This window comes from Alosa sapidissima, chromosome 14, assembly GCF_018492685.1.
Source record: "Alosa sapidissima isolate fAloSap1 chromosome 14, fAloSap1.pri, whole genome shotgun sequence".
Lineage (NCBI taxonomy): Eukaryota > Metazoa > Chordata > Actinopteri > Clupeiformes > Clupeidae > Alosa > Alosa sapidissima.
Window position 1 is genome coordinate 23,398,943 of NC_055970.1, and position 24,467 is coordinate 23,423,409.

General features: G+C 40.3%; 1 protein-coding gene across 1 annotated transcript; it reads right to left on the minus strand.

Moving 5' to 3' along the window:
- Positions 1–707: 707 nt before the first annotated feature.
- Positions 708–23,336, minus strand: LOC121682501 (CRISP/Allergen/PR-1-like). The gene is made up of 9 exons (XM_042062656.1): positions 23,238–23,336; positions 22,670–22,849; positions 10,856–11,020; positions 8,302–8,320; positions 7,946–8,111; positions 6,847–6,932; positions 6,236–6,313; positions 5,901–6,050; positions 708–1,086 (listed from the first exon to the last, which is right to left on the minus strand). Exons 1-9 carry the CDS (start codon positions 23,334–23,336, stop codon positions 1,082–1,084), a joined length of 948 nt encoding a protein of 315 aa, XP_041918590.1. The 3' UTR covers positions 708–1,081.
- Positions 23,337–24,467: the final 1,131 nt, after the last annotated feature.

A 24,467-nucleotide genomic window follows, 5' to 3' on the forward strand; every position in this document is an offset into this window, starting at 1 on the left:
GAAAATTCCAAACTCTTGAACACGGTTTCTTTGTAATTGAGTAAACAACTGCATTTAAAACCATTGTTTACAAGAAATATGTGTTTGCTACACTTGGTAAGAGTTCAATGCACCCAATTAAGTTGAATTTCACTGCTGGTTACACCCAAGTCGTAAAATGGGAAGTTTGAAAACTGGCATCAATGGGACCCTTTCCAAGCGGACCTTCAGAGCTAATTCAATTTTGCTAACAGGTTAGTCTGCACAGTTCAAGTTGAGGAGTAAATCTCATGTAGATGTCTCTAATAATGTTTCCTTTGTTCTCATTGCAGTGTTATCAATCAATACTGTGTATCTTTACTGACTCTGAAGACTGTCACATACTGTATGTAGCTGTACACACCATTTACATATTGAACTGCATATGTAGCTGCTATTTAATCGGCATCACGAGCAAATATATAAAAGGTGCATAACTGACACATGAAATAAGGACCTTTGTTGTTTTTTGTTGTCTTTTTTTCATAAAATATTTTATTCACAGAAAATGAGAATGTTCCCAAACAATCAGTGTCCCTTAGCTGTTTTAGAAATAGATTATAAATGCCATAGCCTATACAAACATTCTACACTGAATTCATACACTGTAGTTCGAATAATACAAAAAAAACAGATTTGATAAAACATGCGCTAACCATATCTTTACTGATCAATGTTTCTACATTCACTCTAGGACAATACTTCAGTTGTATGATTATATTTTGTACTTGAGTAGTTATTCTCTGTGTAGAATACCAATTTGCATTTAACATACTCACATAATAAGACAAAGACTAGAGGGGTGTGTCAGCCCTAGAAAAAGCTGTTTGCAGCACTCATCAAGGCTTAGAAAACGCTGACATCATTGATTGATTGATTGATTGATTGATTGATCTTGAACTATTTAACTTTTTCTATGCTATGCACTCGTGAGTCTGATAAAAAGATTGAATTGACATTGAATTGATTGACTGATTTATTGACGGATTGATTGATTTTTCAATGCATTGACATGATCGCTATGGCTTGGAGCACGATGGAGGAATGAGTGGGTCCTGTATGTTTATGCTGAAAGGAAAGGATTAAGGAAAATAGCGTTCATTAATACAGGGAAGAATTAAATCACATATATAAATATAGCTGCAAGCAGCAATGAGGGGGCCAAGCAGATAGGCCGGAGTAACCATGGCAACGAAATGCTGTTAGCTCAATGCTGCAATCAGACGTATGGCCATAAGCTGTCAAAGCAAGTTTCACGTCTAGCACGTCAAAAGTTACAAGGCAAAATGCATTTTTGCTAATTGCAGTGACCCTAGAGGTCAAAGGTCACAACATTTCTTCGGCATTCACCTGATGGGGTCATGAGTCCATGTACCAAGTTTGGTTTTGATACATGCAACGATTGCTGAGATATGAGCTCACTTCCTGTTTGGCGGCTTCGCACAAATTTCGATTGGATGTGACGGGCGAACGCTTCTATCAATTGTTACAGAAATAAATGAAGTGACAAGGCATGGTCTGAAGATGGTCTGTGCCAATTTTGGTGAAGATCAGATGAAATTTGTGACCTGTGCGAAATTGTTGGTGTTTTTGATCAAATCAAATATGGCGGCCGAATAAATTATATTGATGTGACAAGTTGCCCTCAGTTGACCTAAGGACCTTTCACAGTATTACCAGACACCAGTACAATTTAATTCTAAGCACAGCAGCAGCTACAGGCCAAAAGGCATGTTTGTGAATTACAGCGCCCCCTAGAGGTCAAAGGTCACCAAATTTCTTGAGGGTCCTCCTGATGGGGTCATGAGTCAATGTACCAAGTTCGGTTTTGATACATGTAAGGGTTGCTGAGATATGAGCTCACTTCCTGTTTGGCGGCTTCACCACAAATTTTGATTGGCTTTTACGGGCGAACGGTAATACTTCCGAAGACAAAAAGTGATAACTTTTGTGAGGTTTGGTCTGAAGATGATCTGTGTCAAATTTGGTGGGAATCAGAGAAAGTATGTGACCCCTGATACATTTTAAGTGTTTTTGATGAAATCCAAAATGCCGGAAAATCCATCATGGCGGAAAATGACGTCATACTCGGCTTGGTCCAAGGATTCCAACAATACCTGACTTTTGAAAATCGGACCAACAGGTCAAAAGTTACGTGCATGAACGCACATCCAACTTTGGCCTGTTGGTGGCGCTAGAGGGTTCGAGTTGCCGACATGAAACTTGGTGACATGAATCATGGGACCGTCCCCAATCAGTGTGCCAAATTTCCCAACTTTTTACCATACGGTTCTATGGGCTGCCATAGACTCCCATTGCATATAATAATAACTAGATGTACCGCATAGCGTTACAAAATATGACCGCCGCTCAGTCCTGTACATCCATTCCGCGAAAATAAATCACACTTCAATTTGTCTCCATCTTTTACTCCATCCCCCACTCTTGAAACTTTTGTGTATGCTTGTTTGGCATGCCTGAGTGTGTGTGTGCGGCTGCACAGAAAGTAGCCTACTTGTGCTGAAAAGGTGAATAGATTGTAGAATAGCCAAAGAAGATGTAGCATTGTTATAAAACCTTTAAAATCTCTAAACAATCACAAGTAGGGCAGGTCATCACAGTTCATCCATTGCAACTGGATTGATGAAAGGTCACTTACACCTGTAGGCTACATTGTATTTGGGAAAAGCAAAAGGTATCAGCATAATGTTATTTATTTATTTATTTATTTTTTATGTATTTATAAACAAAAACATCTCTGTCAGTTCCATGCCGTTTTCAACAGCTATCAAAAACAAAGGTCATTTTTGGATGGATGGATTTTTTGTGAATATTTCTTCTTCTACATAAGATCTTTAGTTCATGTAATACTTTATTGTCAATGCACAAATTAAGTAACAGTAGTCTGAAACGTTATTGTTAATGCACAAATTAAGTAACAGTAGTCTGAAACGAAATGCTGTTTTACATCTAACCAGTGGTGCAAATAACTGACATGTCCAAATGGGCCTTGATGAAATGCGTCGCTAGACTGTTCATACACATTTTAACGGGCCAAAGTTGAAGAGCTTTTGTCCGTTATTGTTCGTGCAAATATAGGCTGATTCATGTTCCCTTGCATTGTGTAACTGAGGTCCATGGCTAGTCTGGCTTTCACCAGACCAAGCTCAATCTTTTAAGAAATCAAAAAATAAATAGCGGGCAGGTCAGGCTGGGTTCACCCAGCCTAGTCCATAGGCACCCGATATTGTTTAATTTTCAGATTGAGATATACACGCTCTGGCTATTCTAAATGCAAAAATGCATTAGGGAGTTATGACAAAACTGTAACTAACAAACTAGATCATAATAGAAAGCGGTTAGCTTCCCTAAGCTACAGGTAGGATTATAAGGTAGGCCTATTTACAAGATAAATTGTCAATAGGCTATGCTGGCGACACAAATAAAATCTCCTTTGGAAACCAATGGCTTACGACTTACAGTATCAAGCGGACTTAAACTGCCATATCGTGGCGAAAAGTCGTAATAACATTCACGCAGTTCCATGAGTCAAGGAAAGCGCAAATGAAGTAGCCACTTCTAAATGGGACCCACTACACAGTAGCTTAAGGTGTGTTGCTAAAGCAGCCATAATGAAATGAAGGTGTCATTGTTTGGATACTTCACACACACGTGCTTTTTAATTTCACAGACTACAACTACCAAGCTGGAATCAAAGCACATCGATTCCCCTCTCACACCCTGCACGCACTTAAAACAAAATAAACAGGCGTCTCAGTCTCACGCATGTATAGGCAAAACTGTATCAGACCGGTGTAACGTTAGTAAATCTTCCATTGCACAGAATGATTTTGTAGCACGTGCAATAAATGACAGTCGAAAGATACAAACAGTGCTGTTATCAATTTGCTTGGTATAACCGCATTTATAGTTTTCTACAAATGCAATCAATCAAATGGGCCTCCATCACTCAACCAACGCTAACGGTAACATTACCTAGGTCCTTATTGATATTACAAGATTAACGTACCTGCAGTAAAAACCAAGCATGTCCGATAAACATCCTCACTTCATCCTCACTTACACTTCATGTGAACATCGTCCTGTCCTTATTAGATGTTCGCTGCGGTAAATTACAGTCCTTGTAGGAAGTGTCCATTATTTTTTCAACCCACTTTTAACTTCCAAAAAAATTACGTCTCACTGCAACGATGCGCCATCTAGTGGACAAACGACTACTTATCGCCAATACTGAAAATGCAGCCATGATGATGATGATGAATATTTTGGCTTTCTTTTGATCCTATTGAATTTGTAATTATGTATCGGCCGTTCTAATACCGATAGTATGTGGGTGCCTGTGTGTGTGCATGTTTATATGTGTGCACCGCCATTTACAGGCCAATGAGTGTACAGTCACTAAATGTACACATAACCTAATTTTTTTAGCCCCCCCAATGGATGAAATTCTACGAAACTTGGCATACCCCCAGAGAATGCCAGGTCAATCATACACATAAAATTTGGTGCAGTTCTGAACATCTTAACTGAAGATAGGGGCGATTAAAGCAGAATAATATTGCATTTTCATTTTTGACCGGGGGGGGGGGCAAATCACAAATGAGTGATTATGAGCCAGGTTGATGTGGGCCCTTGAGACCAACATACCATAAAAGATTCACAGAGAACTGTGTCTGCCCTACCCTCCTTTCGGGGGGTCCAGTCCAGCGGGGGGGCTGCAGATCAAAACGAAAAACGATGGTTCCATGCTATCCATGTGGGGTTACATGCCCACCAAGTTTTGTGTACCCCGGTCTTTCAGTGTCCCGGGAATCCTTGTTGGTGTACGTCACTAAATGTACACATAAATTATTTTATTGTAAGGCCCCCCATGAACGAAAGTACACAAAACTTGGCATGCATTCAGAGGGTGTCATAATGATCCTACACTTTTAATTTCATGCAGTTTTGACCTTGTCAGCCAGAGATATTGAGATGAAAACACCTAATTTTTTGCTTTTTAATTTTTAACTAGGTGGCGCTATACATGAAATAAGTGGTAATGGGATGGGTTGACATGCCCCCTTAAGACCAACATACAAAAAAAAGGTGGACCTCCTAGGCCCTACGGTTCTCGAGATATTCACAGAAAACTGTCTCCGGCCACCTACAGGCCAGTTGGTGTATAGTAACATAAATTAATTTATTGTGTGGCCCCCCATGAACGGAATTCCACAAAACTTGGCGTGCATACAGAGGGTGTCATAATGATCCTACACTTCCAATTTCGTGCAGTTTTGACTATGTTAGGTCACAGATACCTTCAATTACACCACCTCATTTTTACTTTTTTGTGTTTAACTAGGTGGCGCTATACATGAAATGAGTGGTTATGGAATGGGTTGACATGGCCCCTTGAGATCAACATACAAAAAAAAAATGGTCCTCCTAAACCCTACGGTTTTCGAGATATTCACAGAAAACTGTGTCTGCCCTACCCTCCTTTCGGGGGGTCCAATTCAGCGGGGGGGCTACAGATCAAAACGAAAAACGATGGTTCCATGCTATCCATGTGGGGTTACATGTCCACCAAGTTTCGTGTACCCCGGTCTTTCAGTGTCCCGGGAATCATTGACGGAAATTTGGGCATGCGAAAAAGAAAAAAAAAAAAAAAAAGAAAAAGAAAAAAAAATCTGACTAAACCTATATGACCGCCGCTTCGCTGCGCGGCGGTCATAATAATAGGAAAACGTAGAAACACAATGAGGTCCTCGCAGCTTCGCTGCTTGGCCCCCAATAAGATAGAATATTGCTGGACCTAAATTTAAGTCTAGGGTCTAGAACTGAAAACCTGACAAGTGTCTGTATTTAACTATGCTTACCTGCAGGCAGGACATTCTTCTCAAAATAGCCCTCGTTGCTTATGTTTCCTGCAGGACTGTACTGGCCTACAACAAAGACAGCATTTCCAACCATGGCAATACCCACACCAACTTCAGTTGAAGACTTCCACACAACTTGGGTGAAGTGGCCTTAAAAGAATAATACGAATAGCCACATGAGCAGGACAAAATTTGCCTAGCTTCACATTTCAAAATTTTCAAAAGCAGACTAAGATGAGCATTGAAACATTCTGAAACACAAGTACACACAGAAATGTAATTCAATGTCTAATAGCCAGGTTGAGTTTAATAGTGTACTGTAACAGTCAGCTTACCTGTGTTGGATCCAAAACCAGGATTGCTAAAATCGTAATCCTTGATCTCACTGTACCAGTTCTCAACTGCCTCTTTTCCTAAAGATATTTACATCCGAGGAACAAAAGACAGACAGAATGAGAAAGACAGAAGATAGGAATGTAAAGAAAACAAACAATAAACTAACAAAAAGAAAATGTCACCCATTGGCAGTGCAAGTAATTAAACAAGCAGGTATGACTTTAATTAGATAGTTCACCTATACAGACATTAGAAATAGTTTCTTGAAATTCAGGTTCAGTCACATTGTTCTTGAACAATTACTGAAAAGCACATCTAACACCCAACATCTAACCTTAACCTCAACCATACTTTGCTATTAACAGAGTGTCATCAGATAGTTTGTTTACCATCTCACCATCTGTAGTCTATAAGCACTTTTCAAGTAAAGTATGACCGACAGACAAGCCAAGCCCTGATATATCCCATGTTTTCTGGACTTTTAATGGGATTAAATTGAAAACAAAATTAAATTGATTGATAATTTAATTACTAAATGAATTCAGTAAGCAAGAACTATTTAGACAACTCCCCTCTGGTGCCCTGTGTTAGCCATGGCAGGCAGGCATACCGGTTAGTTTGATGGGTGCGGAGCTCGAGGAGAAGTAGAGGTTCTCTCCGTTCTTGGTGTCGCTGTGCTGGAGGCAGGGCTGAAAACTAAATTATTTTTCAAACGTTCCGTTCCGAACGGTTCAGGTAGGCCTATGTTTAACGTTTTCGTTCTTGCATGCGTTCCGCCACCAACATATCGGTCCTGAACCGGTTCGGAACGCAAAATATCGTTCGTTCTTAAAGTTCCGGCAGTGTTTGGCGAGCCTATCAAGTCTATTTTTGTGGACTTTAGAATAGACGTACTCATTATTTCCCCTTGATTTAGCCTATACCGTAACTATGCCCAAAAATAATAAATCACAGCCGGCATCCAAAAACATTCAGATGGGCTATCCATCCCATAGCCTATAGACTTACTGTAGGCCTAACCTATGCCTATAAATCATTTCTTATCAAAAATATTTCTGGATACGTGCTAAACTCCTTACCTGGTTGTAGCCTAAGTTTTATCCATATGGAGATCTTCAAAGGCTTGCGCTATAATTCCAACCCTGTTTATAAACGAACCTGTCTGTTGCTGACAAGGCCTATCTCAAATTTCCCGTTAATCCCGTTTGCATAGAATAGGCTATAATTGCGCAAACATTTCAAATCCCGACTTTAAAACGACAAGGCGTGGACAGGCAAAATAGGCTATTACGCATAGGCTACAAGCAATTTCCAAATCAGTTTCAGTAGCCTACGCTACGAGCTGGCCTAAGATCCGAAGTGGCAGACGGATAGGTTACATTACAACAGCAAGACAAAATATACACATTTGGACCAAATGTCCATTTATTCGGGGTTTTTTTTTCAAACTGCAGAAATGAAATTATTAGGCTGTTCGCCTACAATCAAACGAGTAGAACACTTAGGATATGCTTTTGTGAAATTTTATAAAATATATAGAGACCGAAAAAAAACATTATTAACCGGTTTTGTGGATTTCAGAATAACGTTTCTGTTCCGGAACAGTTGAAGACCATTTTGTTTTCGTTTCCGTTTCCGCTCCTCGTAAAATTCCGTAAAATTCCGTTCGTTTTCGGTTTTCATTTTCGTTCCTTGAACCGGTTCGGAGCCCTGGCTGGAGGGTCATCATGCTGCTGTTCTTGTTGATGCTCTCCAGGTGGTCGGCCCAGGCCTGAGCGGAATTGCACAGGGCATCACTCATGGTCAGGGCCAGCATGCCGTGCTTGGCCCGCAACTCGTTGTGGGTCTGCAGGAACTCTGTCTTGAATCTAGCATCTGTCAACAGAGGGTGGTGATGATGGTTAAACGTCTGCGCTCTTTGTTCTTGTTAAGACCTGCTGCAGTGTGTTGATGTTTATCTGATAGCAATATATTATGGACCAGAAGATAAATAAGATGTACTGTACAAAATATTTTACCATAGGCAAGAAAACGTTGTTTAAACAAAGAGGGAGAAAGAACTCACCTGCCATTGTGTTTTTGGTCTGTAGATGAAGAAATAAATGGATAACACCACAATAAATAAATTAGTAATTACAATTTGCACAACATGAAATTTCCATGACAAAGCAGACTCCTAAAGTCAAAAAATAAATCAAGATAATGATCAAGATGCAGATACATACATGATAGCTAGTGAAAACACACTGTTACCTTAATACATCATATTCAGATGTGTCTTTCCAGTTAACAGACTAACTCTAAGAATTAATAGAGTCCCTCATAGAGAGAGTTCAGTGGTTCACCTTTACGTGCGGAGGGTTTGGAAATAGTATGGTTTAGCTGCGCTGACTTGTCGTTGTTGTCGCATTGAGCCTCCCACAGCTGGCTTTATATGTGTTTCCCATGTCCCCCCCCCCCCCCATCCTTTCAACCTGCTTTATGCCTGTGCTCAACCTACAAAGATGCAGACATACCTTCTCATGGCCTGCAGGTATTCTTCCATTGATGGAGAGGTGTGAGAGTGCATGACTGTGTTTGTGTGTGTGTGTTTGTGTGATGGGGAAGGGTGCTCACAAGGGTGTGTGTTTATGGGTGTGTAAGACAGTATGTAAGCAGGGTCTGCGTGTGTGTGTGTGTGTGTGTGTGTGTGTGTGTGTGTGTGAATGGGTGGGTATGTATATGGGTATATGTGTGTATAAGTTAGTTATCATCATATAATGAAGAGCCATTTTCTGAGAACAATGCTCATCATTTATTGTGCCGACCATATTCATGAATTCATTTTTAACCGTCTAAAAAGATTTGATGCTTCCTGAAAGGAAATCATTAATCAATGATTTACAAGGTTTTGTAAAACCAAATTATATTTAGCACAACTCAACTCCATTGTATACACAGACCTGTTCCAGTGTCCTAAAATGCGTGTAAAGGAGCTTATTACCTGTCAGAGAGAGATTTTTTAACACTTTAAGGTGGAGAGCTCAGTGCCGCCTGAGTGTGTTGAAATGACTGCATTCTTTGTTAATTACGGACCCTCCCAGAGATTAAACACAGCTTGGTTGTGTGAATGCAGCACAGACCTTTTTCATGTGGTCCTCAGTGTAGTCAATGTAGTCAAGTCACCCAGTTACATAACAACAGAGTGAACAAGAATTCCTCAGCTGCACAGCATCTTGCTGTTGCTCATGTAAAACCTGGGGGAGACCAATAAGCCATCAGGAGAACAAACTTTGCCTTATAGAATAGAGTTCAAAGTTTTAAGTTTCCTGTGTCTTTCTGTATTTATCGGTTACATAATTCCAAACAATTCCCAATGAATGTCCAGGCCTTTTGGTTGTGATCTTTCTAACTTACTTAAAGGGAAACTTGGCAGGATTAGCTATATTTCCCCCTCTGCTGGAGAAATTGTGCATTATGCTATTTTACACTGTGGAAAAAGGTAACGATAAAGCACATGGATTTGTTTCCGAAACGGTTAGCATAAGTTCGGCAGAACAATATGGATGTTACAAGGTAAGAAACACGATTTAAAACGAGTTTCTTGTTTCTCACTTCTCTTTCTGGGACGGCAGTCTCAATGTTGCAAGGTTGGTTTTCCGCCTGGGGACGCTAGGGGCAGCAGGGAAAGTCACCATTTTCACCGGAATAGGTCATTTAACCATCCAAATGATTTCTAAACGGATTTATTACGTTGAAATAGTTGCCAAGTTTCCCTTTAAGTTCTTACTTACTCTTCTACACATTCTACACTTTTTTATTTGTTTATCCTTTAATCAGTTTAAGCCCTAGATAATAATTAGGTCAGATTAGAATGATAACCACAAGTGAAACCAAAAATGATGGAAGTAGCTTAACAAAATTTCATTCTAATGTAGAGTCACTGCCTAATGTTATTGTTTGTCACGGATAGGAGCATGACACTTCACCATTTTTCTACAAATTGCATACCCTTACAGCGCTAAATAGGCACCCAGTATGTTGATGAAAAAGGGGAGTTCCTTCATCATGTTTGTTATGTTAAACATAAGAAATTAATACAATTTGGATGTCTAAATCAAGGACTTAGACTGATGATCTTGGATGCTGAAATCATTGGTTTGAAATTGGTCATCTTGTCCACACCTCCATGCCAAGGTCATTATTTTGGTCCAGTTGGTTGCGTCTTTGCTTTGTCTGCTAAGACGTCAACAGCAAGCCAGCTCTGGTGCAACACCTGTGTGCAACACCCACCTGTTAATGGTCTTGACCATTAAACCCCTCTTGTGCAGAAGCGCTCATTTCATATTGGCTTCCGACAAAATCAAAACACTAAAGACATTACGTCAGTGTTTTTCCAGAATTGAAGTGGAAACATTCATATTTTATTACTCAGTTTAGTCTAAGATTACAGCATACAACAATATAGATTACATGGATGCCTGTTGTTGTACAATACCATACAGCTGTCTATCATGGAAGAGATGTTCTTATGAGTCATTTCTTTTTTCCTCAGTGTGAGACAAATATATAGGCTGTATGAACACAGCTAGAGAGGAAGATAGCGTAAAACAAGAGAGAGGGAGTAGATGACCACAAACCTGTTTGCCACACCGGTCGGGTCTTTGTAAATAATTATGTGGTAGATAGAAGTTCTGGCAGCCAGATGGCACAGTCATTAAGATGAGGGGTCTGGAGACACGGTTGCCCATAAAACTCTCCTGCCTCTGTAAAAGAATCTCATAAAAGGGGTCTGCATTGGGGACCTGAAATCCATCAACATTCATAAACACCACATAATTAAGATCTTACCATTTTTGTCACGATGTACCATGTATGTGAGTGAGTTATTCTGTCGAGATGTAATCCACAAATAATTATTCAAAGTTATTTAAATTTAAATGTAAATGATCAAAATGTGATCAGTGAATGTGGTTTTCAACACTAATGTGTTAAGTTGAACGTGGAACTAATAGACAAAAAAAGAGTAACAAAGTCGTCAAACTAGACCTGTTCACTAAATCAACTTCACTGAATTAATCTGTGTGCTTTGGTTTATTATGTAATTTCTCTCTCAATAGGAGACATGGTCCGACACAGTGTGCTTCCATTACATACATATCACTGACATAAGTTTTTGCTCATCCTATTGCAAACATTTTAGCTTTGCCATGCAATTTTATATGTTCTATAAGTCGACAACATCTTTCAATGCTGACATAAAAGAAAATGGCAAACATCTGTCCAAACTATGCAAATTAAGACAGGTTTGAGCCTGTGTGACCTCTCTGAGGATTTGCATATTACTTTTGTTGACTTCAGTGGAATGTGGCACCAACAATTTTGACAGATGGGCCCTCTGCGCTCTGTAATCACCGGGTCTTTTCTCTTTTTCTGTGCCACAAGGATCATATTCTCCATACAATGTGGCTATTCAGACAAGTGAGATAATATAAAGATGATGTGAGTTTTACATAAGGTCGATGTCACAGTACATTGACCACTTTACTATGTTTAAATGCAACAACGGATAGATTAATGTAACTTTTTTCATAAATATGACCAAACACAGCCTATAAAGTAAGACAAACTCTTAGATTAGTTATTTAGACTTTTGTCATAATAATAAAAAATACTATTGAGATGGCAGAGAGAGAATACGGGCATTTTAGGCTGAGGAGAGTCACCACGGGAACACGGGAAACAAGTCCTGATAAATGCCAACTCGTATGTATCCATTTATTTCCTTGACCTTCATACCTTTATGTTACATTACACTTCCATACTGTATACTTCCTTGTTGGTCTACATTCGTAACTCTCTCTGTCTCTCTATCTATCTATCTATCTATCTATCTATATATTTATCTACCCCCCCCACACACACACGTGTTTGTTACAAACACAGAGAGAGCGAGAGAGAGAGAGAGACACACACCTGCTTGCATTATTCTGTAAATTAATTCAGTGACCTTTAAATCTTTCTATTCAAATCCATCCAGAGAAAGGAGAATCAAAACATGATTTCCAAGCCTTGTAGGTTCTCTTAAGTTCTTGTGGCTGTAATTCAGCCATCACTTAACATGGCAATGACGTTACAGTTTTTCTCAGTCGCTTTGGTGCTTTTCTCACATCACTATTAACATTTGCACAGCAGTTAGTGCAATTCTCAAAACAATTAGTGCAAACTGCAAAACCTAGTGGATGACCTGCAAAAGCACGTCACTTGCTCAAAATGGATAGTCCATTCCTCAAAAGCAGGTATTCATGTCAATGAAACTGTCAGTGTCATCAAACTTAGAAGTCTTGACACCATCGTTTATGAACAAGATAGTCAAATGGCTTTGTCATGTTTTCATTATGACAGTTCTCTCAGTGTTTTCCAATGCAAAAAAAGGTCAGAACTCGGTGACACTACCTGAACATGCTCAAGTCAGCACTATACAGCACTTGCACAGCCATTTGAAAACTACAGTAAAGTTACACATTGCTGTAGTTAGGTGAGTAAGTAAGTACAAGACACTGAATACGTACATTTTTACTGTATGCTCTTTGCAATTCTAAAGCATTGTGACAGAATTTGATAACTAGTTCAACAATTTTGTATGTAATGACTCAAGCAATGAAATGAAGACTATTAGTTTTATTTGGAACGACTATTCAGCATTCATAAGTATAGTTCATTTTGACTGACATGACATAAGCAAATGATAATGTTAAAAAACAGCAGAGAATTGTATGAAAGCAACTGATACATGTCCAAAAGTATTTGCAATTTGTTCAGAGGAAGGAGAAATTGCTACTATGATGTGCACAAATGACTAAATGTTGTGGAGGTTGAACTAATAGTTATGAGAATTTTCATTCTGATCTGAAAAAAGCACCAAAGCAACTAAGAAAAACTGTAATCCTGTTATTCACCACTATAATTATATCATCAACAATATCATTCAGAAGTGATGGCAATTCTGCCAGTTTATGTAAAGCCATCATCACGCAAGGCTTATGGTAAGGATTTACCCCTATACACAACACTGTGAACTATTTCTGTGTTGGCTCCTTGTGGTTCCATAAAATAAAGCTACATCCTGTTTACCCAATGGCCAACAAGATACAACTTTCATTTTTTCCCAGGGGAAGTTGGTTTATTATGGCAGTAATACATAACAAAATGTGGCCAAGGTGTATGTTTGTGCTGGATTTTACAACAGTATCAGCCAATCATAATCAAGGACTGTAACTATTCCAATTGCAAATACCACCCCCTTCTTTTTAAGTTAACTTTTACATTGTTTTGCTGTATGTTAGGATCTTTAGGATAGCTTAGCCAGCACTGAGGCAGGTACCATTGTTCTTCCTATGTCTAATGAGACTAGATGCTTATCAAATACAATGGTGATATATTTTTAATACCATGCTTACAGAGAATCAGGGGCTCCTGCAGAACTGCAGTTTAAAACAACACCATGGTAAAATTGATGCCATTGGTGTCAATGCAATGCCAATATTCAACACCATTTAGCACAAAGACAGTTTGTCAAAAAATGACTAAATGGGTCATGATCCTACCTGATGAACATTACATAGTGCACTATCAAGCATTATCGGCATACTTCATATTCTCTATATCATTAGTCATTATGCATAAAAATGAGCTTGAAGAATTTATTTTAGAAGTGCATTGTGTTCTTCAAGGTCTACAGACAGATAATGAATTGACACATTGAAAAGGTTCAAAAACATTTGATGAGTAAGCCCCATTCATAACTAACAAGCAATACAAGTGTACCTCAGTTGGCTCAAAAATAGCTGTGGTAATGTGGTATTTGTTATATCCTGCAAAGATACAGTAGTTTCTTGAGGGGGCAAAGAATTAGAATTTTATTTGATAAGAATGTTGCAATTTGACAGTTCCAAGCAAAAATCTTAGAAAGGAGCGCTCTAGAATCTTTGGTTCCAAGACCAGGGGCGCCTGCAGGAATTAATGCTATGGCACGCACACCCATCACCCCCCCCCAAAAAAAAACGTTCACGCGTGGACAGTATTTTTCCTTTAGGTTTGTGCATTCATAGCATAACAACATCCACATGCAATAATGCAACAACAACGTCTACAATTACCTATTCATTTGGGCAACTTTATACATCCCTATACAGGCTAAAGCTACCTTTAGTTGTGTTATAGCTACTGTAACGTCTGGCTTTAAACAGCTGTAATGCAGTCGTTCTGACAAGCACACCAATTGCTCCTCTAGCTTTGCTGCCTCCATCCTTTCTGTTTCCGTTGTTTAAACTTGTGATATCCATGATGAGTATTGAGTTAGTGAATTAGCTCGACATTGTGTGCTGATAACCATATAGAAAGCCGAGTAAGAGAAAACAAGTAGCCTATGCGTGCCTGCATGCGTATTCTCTCCTGCTCAAACATGTGTCCGTGTTAATTTTGATAAGTGTTCACTAACTTTATTAATAGAAAATTGTAAATAGCCTGATGGCATGCAACTAATGGGATACTGTGCATAGTTGGAAAGGTATGGTAGGCCAATATGGTGTGAATATACACACACACAAGGTAAATTTTCTCTTGTTGTTGAGTGATGGTACGCATAGTGCGTATGGACGTACACCTGCAGGCACGCCTGTCCCAGACATGCTGGGGGCATGTTCATGATCCCTCATGTTTATGCCCCCAGACTATAGCGCTGTATCTGCCTGGCTACTTCAGCTGTTGGCTGCAGCCATGGCCAGATCTAGAATGGGGCTAATGTGTCTTCTGCCCCACGAAATTGCTTAACTTTATTTTGCAGCTTTTGAATCTGCCAATCATATGGAGGACCAAAAATGACTTTAAAATAAATGCTGAAATAAACTAGACGTACCGCATAGCGGTACAACATATGACCGTCGCTCAGTCCTGTACATCCTCTCCACGAAAATAAATCACGCTTGTCAATTTCTCTCCATCTCCTACTCCATTCCCTATTCTTACAACTTTTGGGTATGCTTGTGTGTGTGTGTTTGTGTGTGTGCCTCTGTGTGTGTGCGTGCGTGTGTGTGAGTGGGTGAGTGTGTGTGTTTGAGTGTGTGTGCATGTGTGCATGTGTGGTTGTGTGTCTGTGCGTGTAGATGTGTGTGTGTGTGTGTGTGTGCATGTGTGTATGTCTGTGCGTGTGTGTGCATGCGTGTGTGTGTATGTCAATTTGTCTCCATCTCTTATAGCCTGACCGATATGGGGTTTTTGAAGGCCGATACCGATTTCAATATTTGAGTTTTTCAAAAAACGACAACCGATATATATCGGCCGATAGTAATTTTTAACACAATTCAAAAATGTTCTTCCATAACAAGGTTCTAATCAAGGTGGGGCATTATGTATTTGAATAGGCCTAACTATCGAGTTTTCTAATGAAAGTCTCTTCATATACAGTAATTTATTTTTTAAAGAAATAAAAGAATGTATAGAATAGAAAGAATAGTACGTATAAAAAGGTCTTTGTTCTGTGATTGCCACATTGCCACAATCTACATTGTGAGCAGTTTATACTTAATGACTCTATCCTTTTATGCAAGCAAAATATTTTACAAGTATGATCAGTTACTTTACTTTACTTTTAGCCTTTGTAGCCTCTTCCTTACTTGAAACACCTTTCTTGAAATGTAAGAAATTGAAGACAGAAACTAGCGAGTAGTCTAGTGGGTGTTTGGTAATGAACATTACCTCAGATACTCGCATTTATTTTGTGTAGACTTTAGTGGTCTTAATGCAACATTTTACAAAGCACTGACAGGGCCACCAAGGACTGTGAGCAGGTCAACAGCAGAGAAACCTATTTAGCAAGCAGAAGTGTCCCAGCCCTGTGTTTAGGATGGTGCCTCAGGGATCAGTATTAGGGCCCCTGCTTTTCTCTATTTACACCAGGTGAAACCTTTCCCACCTGAGGACTTTAGCGTTTCCCATCGGATTTCTGCATGTCTTAAGGATATTTCAGTCTGGATGAAAGATCAGCAACTTCGACGTAATCTCTCAAAAACTGAGCTTTTGGTGTTTCCAGCTAAAACAGCTATTCCCCAACAGAATAACATCAAGCTTGACTCATCTCCACTGACCCCAACTAGATCGGCACATAACCTGGGCGTCGTCATTTACGACTGACTTAACTTCTCTGAGCATGTAGTCTCAATTGCAAAATCATGTCGGTTTATCCTTTACACAATTAGGAAGATCAGACCTTATCTGACACAAGATTCCACACAACTTCTTGTACAGGTCATGTTTATCTCCAAGTTGAACTATTGTAATTCACTGGTAGCTGGCCTACCTGCTTGTGCAGCAAGATCATTAAAACTGATTCAGATTGATGCAGCACGCCTAGTCTTCAATCAGCCAAAGAAGACACATGTAACTCTTTTCCTTTGTATTGTTGTTATTTATATGTTGCTTTGGACAAAAACATCTGTTAAATACTATAACCATAAACACTTGGGGTTCCCAAAACAAAGCCTACATGATGTTACTGCAAGAATATACTCATATACAGTATTAAAACTAGGAAAATGGTCCTCTCATTGTGCCCACCCGAAATTTCACTTTGCCCCCCCAATCTTTGCCCCTCCAAGCAGTCTAGATCTGGGCCTGGCTGCAGCAACTTAAGCTAGTGTCACGGTACACAGAAGGAGGATTAGGAGATACAGTTCATGGTAATGGGGATTTATTGTAAGGTAAACAGAAAAGTACTTGCAGGTCCAGAATTCAAAATAAGGCAAACACACAGGAGAACAGACTAAGGCAACTGAAGATAGAGGGCAATGTCCCACAAAGTTCATCAGTCCATAGAAACAAGTTCACACGTCCAAAACTTAACTGAATCCAAAAAAGAGCAGGTGAGGGAGCGAGTCTATGGCTGGTTCCTTGATTTAACATTGACGAGGCCAGACAAAGTGTGTGTGTGGAGGTAGGCCTGATATAGTGCAGCTGATCAGCTGATTGATCGGCACAACAATGACTATTACGCAGCACCTGAAAATAGTATCCATAGGCTATAACTTCCAACAAGTTTGAATGAGAGTATACTGTAGTTTCATGTCAAATCAGCCTAGAAAAGTGCCACGTTTCCTTTTCCATTAGTCTTATTATACTTTCTAACTTGAGAAGAGACAAGTTTTAAGTCTAATCCGATTCAATGATCTATGTTAGGCTGGAGCTAAAAGTGGTATCGGCAGATTCAGAGAATGGCTGAATGAACTGGAAAAAGGTAAAAATCAATTGTGTAACTTGAGGGGAGGTGAAAAATGAGCGTATTTTCCCAAATGGTACAAATGTTATGTATTTCATTTTTTTGTATTTTGTTGTAATGATATTTGTTGTGATAGTGTTGATACATTTTGTGTTTTACTTATTTTCTATGTGCTGCACAGTGAATAAAATCTTCCAAAAAATGTAGCCTACTTATTTACTATTGGACGTCTGATTGAGTGAGTGGACGTTCTGAAACCCAGGTCATACCTACAGAAGGTCATGATTTTATATCTGCCCATTCTCCAGATGTCTGGCGCTGGCCCGTGGTGAGCTGATGAAGAACAGCCCTGTCAGTAAAGATTGACTGACTGATCATAAAAACACAGTATATGTGCCTGTGCATGTTACCTATGTATGTGTGTCACAGAGAATTGTTATGTAAGACATGCCACAAAATAACTTAAGTGTGGGATTCATGTTAAACACCTTGCAAATATTCCTCATTCCTTCACTTTAACTATTTAGAATATAGATGTGGTACAGATGTTACACGTGTAATTACAGATGTGTTGATATTTCTGATCTTTGATGTCATAACAATGGCTTTAGGCCACAGATACAAATGGTGTTTTACTAGTTCACATTCCGAAATTTGCATAAAGACATAAAAGCATAATAGAGGAGCCTGTTTGGTCTCTGGCCAGGGTCCTGAAGTGCTTCGCGGAATCATGCCGGAGTCGACTGCACAGGCTGGAGTTGGGCAGGATTCTGCCATACACCCATCTTTAACTATGGAAGAGAGGATCGAGGCGTAAGGGGAGGTGGTGGGTTGCGAGCGGAGTAATGCCAATGCTGTAACTTCGCCAGGACTGCGAATAAGTAATCTGACTGATTGAAGAAGGAAGCGTGGCAAATTCCGTCACGCTCTTCCCGAACTTCCATTTGTAAACGCCATTTAGAACAGCAAAATGGAAGGTCACATTAAACTATTATTTTCAAATCAATATTGTCTATGAATGACAACATGCTCTAACTTACTTCAACAAATTGTATTTACAGTTAATATCTGTCGAATATCCGAATATCAAACTAACTTCACCTCGGTAATGCAAATTCACATTTAATCGAATTCGCATTTAATCTTAGATTAGGATTTAAATGTTTTGACATTTGGCGGTACATGATTTACCTAAGGTGAGTCATAGCCTCCGCATTGCCATAGTCTTCTATTGGGAAATATGCCCTCTGCACTATATGAATTAGCCAGTGTCTATGGACGTATATCCTGTTGCGCTCTGCACTCGTTAGCCTGTATCTATGGACGCTCCTGATTTTATGTGTTTATGACAAAATCTTTGTTCATGTTTATTCTTAATTTCACCATCTGTAAATGACATATAAAACATCCTAGCTTCCTAGTGATCAAACATGATCTGTTTTCTGTTAGCATATATCAGCTGTCAATTTTGCGTAGTTTTCTTGAGTAACATTCTTTATTCATTGTTGAAGGCATTTCATAAGGCTGTTAATATCATACATTGCAAAACTCCTCATCTTTTGTTGTCTCTCATCATCTAGATGAGTAAGTTTCAAGACAAACTGGGAAACATTTTTTCAAAGCATTTGGCAACATAATGATGGCTAAAGACAATACAATTCTAATTGCTGCCACAAGAGGATGATGTTGAATAGGTATTACAAAGGTATGAAATTGTTATCGATTAATTAAGGTGTTGCATATGTAGAATAGACTATGCAACAAATTCTAAAAGTTATTCTTAATTCCTCCCTGATACACTGGCAGCAAGCTAAACTTTCAGGGGACTTCAGCAAATACTCTAGAAATGGGTTGGGTTTCCATTGCAAATGTTCCTCATAGCAACAGATAAGGAAGACTCAAGGAAGCTGTGGCGTATTCGACTGCAGTGTCCGTGCCAGTGACGTTACCAGACCCATTTTACTGGGGCACCTTCCCCAGTATTGAACTGCTGTGAGTTTTAGGTCTAGTGGCATCCCTGGTCCATGCCATATACTGTATGGGTCCAAGTGCCCACAGGGACCCAGGTTTGAATCTAACAAATGGTCACTTCCCAATCCCACACTACCTCCCCCTCCCACTTACTTCCTGTCAATCTTCACAGTCCTATTTAGCAGCTTTCAGCAGGAGAGTAGTGGAGGGCTGGGATGCTATTCTGATAACACTGCTGCCCTACTGGCCTTGCGAAGGCAGTGCAACTAACATTGGGCTCTGCATAGGCACAATTAGTCAACAACAGCCCATAGCTGGGATCAGGAGTAGGATCAAATTTAACTAACCACCTATGGTTCTTCTCTCTCACAAGTGCTTTAATGTCCTATTGACAAGTGTGGTCAGGTTAAGTATTTAACAGTGCATTCAGATTAAGATAAGAATAAGGACATTTGAAATTACTATTGGTGCTTTGATGCTCCTGACAAAGAGCTGAACATATTAAGTGTTCTCCAGTGATGGGGATAAACTGTGGATAATGTGAATCTTTTACTCCCTCTAGTGGTATGTGATATGGAATTGTTTTCAAATATTTCCTTTGTTGTTCAGCATTTCGTTGGTTTTCTAGGTATTAGTGAGAGAACTTACTGGGCTATTTGAGAGTGAGTTTGCATATTTACGTAAACATGGGGCATTATCCATGGCATGTAGAATGTTGTGACAAAGCATGCTGGTAAAACACTATCACACCATCATGAGGAAGTATTTGATACCTGCTGGTCAGATCACCCTATGGAAATTCTCCCTGTCAGAATCATATTGTCTGTCCGGATTATGACACCCTTAGCTGTGTCTATGAGTTGCCTAAAGATGACACAAGACTCCAGTTTGATTGACAAGTCCTGTCACTATTAGTCCTCTAGATGATTTGGTAATTAATTACATATTGGTGTTCGGCCAACAACCAATCAGAGACACAGCGAGGGTTTCCCAGCTTGATCCTGCCCTCACCAGCTGCCCTCACCAAGGCCTGCCCTTGATTGGTCTCCAGCATCGTCAATGCTGGATGGGCCTGTCACTGCGCCAGAAGTTCCAATTCTCTGATGAGGTCATTGAAGTCATTTATCTACTCCATCGTAATGTATGGCAAGGGTATATGCAAAAGATGCACTGCAGCAACCTCTTCTCATGTCCAACCAGCACAGTGCATTGGCTTTCATGTTCTCATTGGATGCTCAGGGGCATCCGTAGCCCACTCGATAGGCAGGGCTCTACACTAACATTTTTTTCCAGGAGCACTTGTGCGCCCAAGTTAAAAAATTTAGGAGCACAGACAAAAATTTGGGCGCACAGTCAGTTCTGTACTTAACTTACACATAATCTAACATTATACTGCAGCTAACAGTTAAACATGCCAGTGCACCAATTGTGAATATTAAGAATGACTGTCAACATTTAGGCTACAGGAAACAGGATTTTAAAGATCAGTGCCTACTTTATTTTCAGTCTGTTCTATTTTCCTACATTTTGTTAATGTAAAATAATATAATACATTGCCATATTTGCATTTAGCCTGTATATCAAGTATGATAGTGATTGAACAGCACTTTCCCATATCCACATCAACGGATAAGGTACCTTTGCCAAGGCACCTAACACTAGGGAACTGCCCCCCCCCCCCCCCCAGCCATGCACCGCATCAGTAGCTGCCCACTAATCTGGGGCGCGTTTCCCAAAACCATAGTTGCTGACAAAGCAGACATCCCAAGTCTCCCGGAAGTTCCGGGAGTCTCCTGCATATTGATAGTGGCTCCCTGACGCCCGCAAATTAGATAAAATCTCCCGGAATCTAGAGTGAGCAATCAAGAGCATGCATGCGAGACCACATGTGCATCTGAGTGTAGCGCGCACACGACGGGAGAGAGAGACGGCTCCTACACACAGTTGCGTTCCGTCAATGCATGCCAGTGGGTGTTCCCGACGGTAGCTATGTAAATGACTTGAAGTATAACCGTAATTTGATTGGTTGGTGCCCTCCGTCCTCCGAAAAATTCGGGACAGTCCCGATATCCAAGCAGTTGTCCTGAATCCCGAATCCTGCCCTAATTGTCCCGAAAATTATACTCAATCAGAATCCTGAGTAGTTATTTTCTGATAAACATTAAAAACTGTCCGTAGAGAGTCTGAGTCGACTGCATGCAGCCCCCGACGGCAGCTAAGTGTCTGGATGCAGCCCGGCTACTTTGTTTCTTTTTGACGTTCTATAATTAGGCGAGAATATGCACTGATTTCGCGAAGCCGAGGACATTGTGCAGGCAGCGCAGCAGGCAGAGCCAGCGTGTGTGCAAGAAAAATACGTCGGAAGTTCGGCCTAATGTCCATGTCGTTTTAACATAATCTACTTAATCTAACAATTATTTTGTATTCTTACTTAATGACCCATAATTTTGGCAAGGCTTGTTATTAGCGTTAGGCTATTATCCTTATTCTGAAAGGTCTGATTTGCACTGTTACGCAGTCATTGTTTTTTTTCCCCCCCACAATGACATTTTGAGTTCATGATTTCTCTGTTGTATTTTGAGGCAGACTTGATGTTTGAATAAAAATGTGTTTTGGTACAGGTTTGAAAATTCGCTGTAAGCCTACCACCCCCGCGGGGGGAAAAAAGCGTCCCGAATTTCAGGTTCAGCAACTATGGTTTTGGGAAACGTACCCCTGGTTGGGTATGTGTGCCCCTGATGACCTCAGTGCACTTAGAGTGTGTGTATGTGTGCACACTCCCCCTGATGGGTAAAATGCAGAGCGTTATTTGCAACACTTGAGATCTTGATTAATTGAATTTAATGTATCCATCGATTGATTGTATTCATATTGAAGGTGGAAAATGCTGTACACTACACTCGAGCTCCTACATCAGGGTAGGTTACGACTGATGCTGTATTTGTACAGCAGTTTTTTATGGTTGTTGGTTAACAATGGAAGCATATTGTGTATACATATTTTTGGAAGGGGCAATTTCAGGGTATTTGTGAAAATAATTTGTTCACTGCCACATCAACTTTGGTCTAGGTGGCAAAAAGAGAGAAAAAAAAGAGTAGGGCGAGAGAGGGGGAGGAGAGGGAGGGAGAGAGAGGAGAGGGAGGGAGAGAGAGGGAGGAGATGGGGGGGGGGGGGGTAGGAATGTTTTGGAAGGTGCTGTCCGGCTCCTGACAGTCATGCTGAGTAAGAGCAGTGCGGCCGTGATCTGCCCGGGGTGATGTGGGCATAGCAGAAGAGGGGCAGTGCCCTCTATCAGACCACACAGGCTCTCGGCGGACTGGCACGGCTTCTGCCCTCTGGCATTTCTACTTTGCCATCTTGAGCTGGTGGCTGCTTCTTTATTCCTGGCCATCTGGAACCAGATACAAGAGCTGCACTGGGCTACACAAAAGAGTGAATGTGGATGAGGAGTAAAAACATGGCTGTACATTTGAGATGGTGGAAATCAATTGCGCTGCATCAGCAGGAAAAAAGCCCTATGAGATGTTGATAATATAAATCACTTGCCTGGTTGAGTGCAAATCTAGAGTTTTTTTTAGGAGTAGCCTATGCTTTGTAGGCCAACTCTCTGAAAGGGCCATATGAAAAGAATTTAAATTATGTAGTTGTATGAATTGATAGCAAACATCATACATTATGTATTATTGACTTGTGGGATAAATTTTATATGTCTCTCATTGAATGTTTAGTATACCTTACATACATGTAGTGAAATCTAATTGCCATCACCCTACTCTGACCCTTGTGTCTTTTGCAACTCCTAGGTTGGAATGTTTAGTTAAATTAACCCCTGTGTCACCGAACTGTGGGTAACCCTCAGGATGGGGGGTCGTAAACATTTCTTATCTCTGTTAAAATACCAGATGGTTAAGTGATCACTGGAGGGTGACAACTTGTGATTTTCCATGGGTGTGGGGTAAGGGTATAAGAGTTGGCTTCACCCACAGATGTGTGGGCTTGTTACTTTGACATTTCATGTGGGTAACATGCTCCCGGCGTCGTGAATAAAGCTGCAGTCTCACACCAGTTGTCTTGGATTAATTTTGACCACAGACTTATAAGGAAATTTATATTATGGAGAAATCTTGTCTTGAAATTGTGATGAGGTCATCTAAGGACTGCTGGGATTTTCTCTGTGAAATAAGCCATGGGTTGAAGTACACACCAGGGACTAGCCAGAAATGATCATTCCAGCAAACAATTGTCGGTTCGGGGAAGAACGGATGCGGTACATCGCGGAAGGATGTGGGAACGTTCGCTACTAACGTTCCCTCGCGGTCGCTCAGGGAAGTTTTCTTCACGGCAACGGAACGTTAACCTGGGTGCGATTCCGAACTTAGTCCCGCCCACAACATTTGAGGTCGGGAAGTTCGGTCTGGCATTGCTCCATTGTGGAGCAAGTATGCTCGCCCTAGATCGGGCGGACCAATCAAATCGGGCTTTACGATGATAGAGAGGTGAGCAACAGCGCTTGGTCTATCACGTCATCTGAGCACGCTTAGATTAGGCTAATGTTTGAAACAAAAATGCTGTGGATAGGATACATGGCTTTTAAGACCCCATATGGAAGATGCATATTATTTAATGAGGTTTTATCACTGAAAAGTTTGGCCAAAGTTGAGATGTGGGAAAACTCCATTGTGACATGCATTGCATGTCTGCATTGCGACATGTTCCCTCGTTCGTTTGAAATCTCTGATTGACCACCTGTTTGAGGGATATGCGACAGCCTTTCCCAGCTGTTTGACATGTTTGAAGCATATCAGTATTCAACAGAATTATTTTTAAAAATGGAGGGGATATAGGTTATCAGTTCTTCCTAATAGCCTACCCTACTATGTATCTCTTAGATTTCTTAGTGTTGTAGGAGTTATTGACGGCACTAACTTTTACAAAAGACCAGAAAACAATGTTAAGGCATTTGTGGAGAAGAAGGATGGTTCGTGTGTTTTCTTCCTACACCTCACGGT